The sequence below is a fragment of the Arachis ipaensis genome, chromosome B01 (genome assembly GCF_000816755.2).
Source record: "Arachis ipaensis cultivar K30076 chromosome B01, Araip1.1, whole genome shotgun sequence".
In the NCBI taxonomy this organism is placed as follows: domain Eukaryota; kingdom Viridiplantae; phylum Streptophyta; class Magnoliopsida; order Fabales; family Fabaceae; genus Arachis; species Arachis ipaensis.
In genome coordinates this window covers 51,919,918-51,926,569 of record NC_029785.2, presented here as the reverse complement: position 1 = coordinate 51,926,569, position 6,652 = coordinate 51,919,918, and the positions used below count along the sequence as shown (strand labels likewise).

At 32.8% G+C, this 6,652-nt stretch overlaps 1 protein-coding gene across 2 annotated transcripts; it reads right to left on the bottom strand.

Moving 5' to 3' along the window:
• On the bottom strand, nt 4,773-6,436 carry LOC107618010 (AT-hook motif nuclear-localized protein 24-like). 2 transcript variants are annotated; one of them, XM_016319934.2, is made up of 2 exons: nt 6,259-6,436; nt 4,773-6,101 (listed from the first exon to the last, which is right to left on the bottom strand). In XM_016319934.2, exon 2 carries the CDS (start codon nt 5,930-5,932, stop codon nt 5,078-5,080), a length of 855 nt encoding a protein of 284 aa, XP_016175420.1. In that variant the 5' UTR covers nt 5,933-6,101; nt 6,259-6,436; the 3' UTR covers nt 4,773-5,077. The 2 variants fall into 2 exon arrangements, with proteins under 2 accessions (XP_016175420.1, XP_016175411.1); XM_016319925.2 differs by having other exon boundaries at nt 4,773-6,098.

The window sequence follows — 6,652 nt, the reverse complement described above, 5'->3', positions numbered from 1 at the left end:
GAAAATTTGACTCTCTACCATTATTTATTTAAGATAAATAAAATAATTTTAAAAAAATTAATTGATGCTAGCCCAAAAAAATTGGTTCTCTATCATTACTTTTATAAAAATTTTAGTTTTATACACTAATGCGCGTATACAAAAGTTTTTTAATTTTTCTTATGATGTCAAAAAGTAGAAATAAAATTAAGAGTAATTATCCAATTTATTCTCTAAAGTTTTTAAACATGAATTCTTCACTCTCCAAAAAAATTTAATACGCAACATTATATATATTTCTATCAGATAATACCGTTACTAATAAGACATGTTAATTGCCAATGAGTTATGACTCAAATGGCATAGTCTCTCCATACTCAATTATAAGAGGTTGCAAGTTCGAGTCTCCTATCTTTGATAAAAAAAAAAAAAAACATGTTAATTCATACACGTAAATCATTAACTCTACGTGTGGTAAGATGGACAAATTAATCCCTAATTCAAAAAGAAGATGGATAAATCAATCCTTATAACTATTACAAACACTAGATGAACAGATCAATTCCTATAGTTGTTTCAAAAGCAATATCACATATTTCTCTCTTTTGTAACTCTTCGGAAATATTTTCTTGAAGAGGCATTTGACACAAGATTTTTCTAAAGAGTCTTTTAATAGTTGTGATTAGTGAAGTGACCCATAGTTTCAAGATGGAGGAGCCACAAAAGCCTCCACTCAACTTCGTTAGACTCCACCACCTTAATCAAATTCTTTACAAACTTAATAGTCTCTTTGGCGTTTTCTCATTTTTCTAATCTTGTGGTACAAAATTATTTTCAGAATTTCAATATTCTTCAAGTTATTCTCCAGAATCTTTTGGCACATCTCCTTTGTCTCTGACTTCTTAAAGACTACAGTAGTAGACAGTGATGTGAGTATTATGATATTATCATGGAGGCATTATTAAAAGGAGTCGACGAAAATTAAATGAAGAATCCGATGATGAGAGAAGTTATGTTTTGTTTCACAAAACTTGATAAGACCCTTGGCACAGAGGAAGCAAATGTTTGGAAAAGTGTTGGGTTGAAATAAAATCTTAGGAAGAAAATTGGGAAATGCATATATAGTATGAAGTGAAGAATTCTAATTGGGACTTAGAATAAATGGAGAAATTGGAGAATGAGTTGAAGTAGAAGAAGCCATGTTTGTATTGTTGCTAAAGTTAGATGTCACTCTTTGTCGGCAAAGATATTCCTCTGATCGCCATTCTCCATCATATTAGATTGAAACAGCGTCACAAAGTTGAGTGGAGTTGGCTTCGCTTCAATAGAGTTATAGATCGAGGAGGGGAATATATGACATCGTTTTTGAAATAACAATAAGAACTTATCTGTCTATCTTATTTTTGAAATTGTAATATGAACTGATATGTTCATTTCGTTCTTGAGTCTGCTACAAAATTGATAGGTCTATCTCACTACATGTGCATACTTAACGACTAATAGTTGACGCAGTGGCGGAGCTTCATTCAGACAAGGGGGGGGCCATGGCCCCCCCAAACTTTTTATAAAAAAATTAGTAGTACTTCATCAAAAATGAAAAATAGTTCAATTGGTTTAAATGCTTTATTATAACTTGAAGTATCCAAGTTCAATTCCCATCTCATACATTTATTGTATAATAATTTTTAGTGAGTGGGACTTTGTTAACTTCACAACACATTAAAATTAAAAGCTAAAATCAAATCAAATCAAAAAAATTATCTAACAAAAAAAATAAGAATAACAAAAATCATCTAATAATCAAATCAAATAAAAAAAGATCATCTAATAAAATAAAAGATATCTAATAATCAAATCAAATAAAAAAAATAACTATAAAAACACAAAAGATAACCTTTGCTTAGTGAGTGGGCTTTTGTTAACTTCACAACACATTAAAATTGAAAGATAAAATCAAATCAAATCAAAAAAATTATCTAACAAAAAAAATAAGAATAACAAAAATCATCTAATAATCAAATCAAATAAAAAAAATAACTATAAAAACACAAAAGATAACCTTTGCTTCTCAAAACACACGCTATGCTAATGCCTTGGCTTCTCTTCTCAAAACAGTGAAACACGCTACTTTGCTTCTCTTCTCAAAACAGTGAAACACGCACGCTACTGCTTTGCTTTGCTTCTCAAAAAATTAGGTATTTTTTATTTATTTAATTTAATATTATTTTATATTTTATTATTTATTTAATTTAATTTTTTATATGATAAAAATATTATAATATTTAATAAGTATTGATATTATTGTATTTTGATAAATTCATAAAAAAAAATTCAATAAATATTATAAATTTTAATATTTATCCTTCTAATTTTTTTTACCTATTTTACAGAATATATATTCAAATTTTTATACAAAATAATGATGAAAAATCAAAGAATTGATGCATTTTTTAAGAGGAAGGCTAATATTCAAGAAGGGGAACATATAACTTCTACAATATCAACACTTGTAGATAGTTCTTCTACTATAATGAATCACGAAGAAAGTGAGATACAACCTCCAAAAGTTCAAAGAGTTGTATCTGATGAGTTTGATCTTAATTCTTTGGAACGAGACCCTGGAAAACGGCTTCAAATTTGGCAATATCACCCAAACCAGAGAGATGAGGTTAGACGAGCTTATCTTAAATGGGGTCCATATCAAAAGCATCTTGACAATTATCCTTTATCTGGTACTTCAGCATCCAGAAATGAAAAATTTGTCAACTATTCATGAACTGTGTAGATGTTTAGCAGAAACAAAAAAGTCAAAAGTGTATTACTTGATTGATAGATTGATTCGTCTGATATTAACTCTTCCAGTTTCTACAGCTACTACAGAGCGATCATTTTCAGCAATGAAAATAATAAATACAAGGTTAAGAAACAAGATGGAGGACGACTTTCTTGCGGATAGTTTGGTTATTTACATTGAGAAAGAAATTGCTGAAAAGTTTAGTTCTGACTCAATTATTGAAGATTTTAAGTCATTAAAAACTCGAAGAATACCGTTATAAACTATTTTATATTTTTTATCTGTAGAATTATTTATTTATTATCTTATTAGTAACAAACTTAAAGAATAATTATATTTATAAATTTTATTTTGATATAAATATTATTATTAAATTTTTATGTTAAGTTTCTGGCCCCCCCAAAATTTTGGTTCAAGCTCCCCCTAAACTATATGAATGCAACTAAATGCAAAATGATTCTACCTACTTGGTTAAAAATAAATCAATCCTCCAAGAACATGTATAAACGGGTAGGGCTAAGGTCGTATGACGACTCATGAATCCTACCAATTCATGTATAAGAATGAAGTTCAAGTAGACTTGCAAGAAGAACGCTCAAGAAAGCCGGGAATCATGGAGTTGAGCATCGAACCTTCACCGAAAGTGTTTGCACTTCAATCGCTCAAGTGTATAGGGTCGATTCTCTCAATGCTCTTGGTGGACAAAATTGTGATCACATTAATGTAGTACTCTTTGTTATTGCATGGAATCATTATTATGGCTCCTTACTATGTGTGGACACAACTCCGTTCAACTAACCAGCAAGTGTACTGGGTCGTCCAAGTAATAAACCTTACGTGAGTAAGGGTCGATCCCACAGAGAGCTTTGATCAGACAGTGCATGTGTGAAGCAGTTGTAAACATGTTTTATAATTTATATACTATTCTACATATAAATATTACTCTAATTAATATGAGAAAGACAAAGATTACTCCTTATCACTAGTGCTGTTTTACTGAGTCCCTAATAATCTGTAAATAAATATCACGCATGTATATGCTCTCTTTTAACTTTTTACGAGCGATGAACACACTACCGTCACCACTGATAGAAATCCTCACGTATTTTTACTTAACTAGTTAAGACAGCAAAATCAGGATTGCATTTTTGCATTAATTACCTCCATCAAACTGCAATTCCCTATTTTTTTTTCCGGAAAAATTTGATAATCAAAGAAAATAAGTAAAAAATAATTCTAACTTGTCTTATTTAATATTTATTAATTATTACGACAATTAATAAATAGTAAATAAAATAAGTTCTAGTTGTTTTTTTTTCCTCCTTAGCATTATCATTCTTTTAATTTCTAATTAACAAAAATGTTTGGTAATAAAAAAATATTAATCAAAAACAGGTAAAATTTGTCTTATTTAGTATTTATTAATTATCTTATTTATTAATTGTTGCGATAATTAATGAATAGTAAAAAGACAAGGACTTTTTTTTTTTTTTTGTTTTCTTAGTATTACCTATTGTTAATAACTTATGGCTGAATTGCTTATTATGGTTACTAGGCACTATATTAGATGAACAACACAAATCATGAGAAGTTGGAGAGATAGGTGTTCTCCCATTGACGATTGTGTATGTGTTATGTGTATATTCTTGTATAACTCTTGTTCATCCTTATTGACTTCTGCTTTGTGTTCATCTACTAATAAACCTGCTCCATCTCAATTACGTGGAAGCAAAATGTTATGTCAATGTTAACTGCGAACTCTTTGTTAGTTTTAACTTAACCAGGATCACCATTTACCATTAAGAATTGATAGATAAATGTGTTTAACATCCCGCTTTACGACGTCTGTAATCCATATTAGTAACTATAACTTCTGATATGATGGCAAACAGAAGTTTAACTTCTAGCTATTAAATTAATTACTTGTATAATGTTGGTTGAAATACAAAATATAAAATTTTTTTGGTGACTATACAAAATATAAATTAAAAATAAGATAAGTAATACATGTATTTATTAATAAATAGATAATAACTAATTTAGTAGCTAATTCTTAGCGTGAATTTAGCATTTTTGACATACATCACCTAACACACTTATCCACATGAATTAAATCTCTAAATAAGCATATGATACGTAATATCAATATTATCACCAAACAACTACTAATGACTTCCTGCTAAACTCGATCGAACAGCAATTGATGGGTAAATTCCATGCATGAGTAGTAGCCAGTGCTAATTAATAAACTTACAGTGACACTCATCAACAACAGTAGCAGCATCACTACCACCATGATCAAGATCAGAATGGAGGGCGCCCAGAAGCCCAAAAATCTTGATCAGAAGGCATCTGATGATGAACGGAAGAACCCACAATATTCGGAGCGTTGACCAAACCAGCATGATGGAAAAGTTGATGAGTTGCAGTTACATCCCTCAAAAGCTGTGTCTGTGAAGAATAATGTTGCTGCTGATGCTGAACACTACTACTAGCCCCAGGGGAATCCATGGAAGAAGAAACCCCTTGTTGCAGTGCCAACGTGGCAGCATCACCATTGTTGTCATCTTCCTCCAACGGAAGCTTCTCATAAGCAGCGTTACCAAAAGAAGCAGCCATGATCACTACAATCCCCGAAGCCACCAGCGTCCCAACAACACTCCCTCCCACCACCTGCCCTTGCCCCCCGGCCAAGTATATCGTCAACCGTGACGCTTCCGGTGGAGCCGGCGCCGGCAGGAAGGACCCCGCCAGTGACAATATCTCGAACCTCCCTTGGAGGGTCACGACCGCGTTGCTTGAAGCCGGTTGGCGGAGAGTGACGTTGGCCACCGTGCCGGTGCCACTCATGATGCACACGCCCCTTTGTCGCCTCCGCGCAAAGGCGGAGACGCTCTCGACGATGTCGCAGCCGTCTGCGACTTCCATGACGTGCGTGCGGAGCGCGTTGGCGCTGTCGCCCGTGATGATGATGGGTGGTTTTGGCTTGTTCTTGGATCCCGCGGGTCTACCGCGTGGCCTTCTTGTTATTTCAGATTCTTCGCCTGTTTCTGTGTCTGTCTCCTTCTTGGAAAAGTGATGAAGTTGGAGATCTCTTGGTGTGTTGAAAGGAGGGAGAAGAGAACGCCCTTGTGAAGATGATGTTGTAATTGGATCCATTTATTTCACTCACTAGATTCTATATCTGTGTGATATGGTTAGTTACAAGTTGAGGAGCATTATGACTACTACTCTTCCTCTTGGTAGTTCCTTTGCATCTGATCTTGTGAAGTTTGACGAAATTCTCCAAAGTGGTAGCTAGAAATTAAGTGCTTCCCAGTTGAAACTGCTGATGAGATCATATGAAAGTAAAAAAGAAGACATGATGAGACGATTCACTGTGATTTTGATGATGAGCAGAATTGAGTATACACACTTAATTAGTATGAGAGAATTAGAACATTAATTATAAAGAGAAATTAGAAGCTGAAGATAGGTTTCATTACCAACTTGTAGAGATGGATTGAGAAGGGAAATCTATGAGCTATTGGAGGAAACAGTTTCGGTGGTTTAGGGTTAGATTGAGAAGGAAACCGATCGCAAGTGGATTTCGTTGCAGAAAGACTACATAGTACATACCCTCCTCATGGGCCGCGGATGGGATGGGTCCCCACTACACTACTCTCTCCTTTAAAAACTTTTCCGCATCTATTCCTATTCAACAAAACTAATTTTTTCAATGAAAATTAACGGATTAATATTAATCAACGTTTTTTGTTGTTATAAAATGATTTTTTAAATTATATATTTTTTTTAAATCAAAATTGAAGATTATGATTTAAGATCTTGAATTATAAAGTAATACTATCTCTTCATCAAGTATTTTTATAACCAAATCTA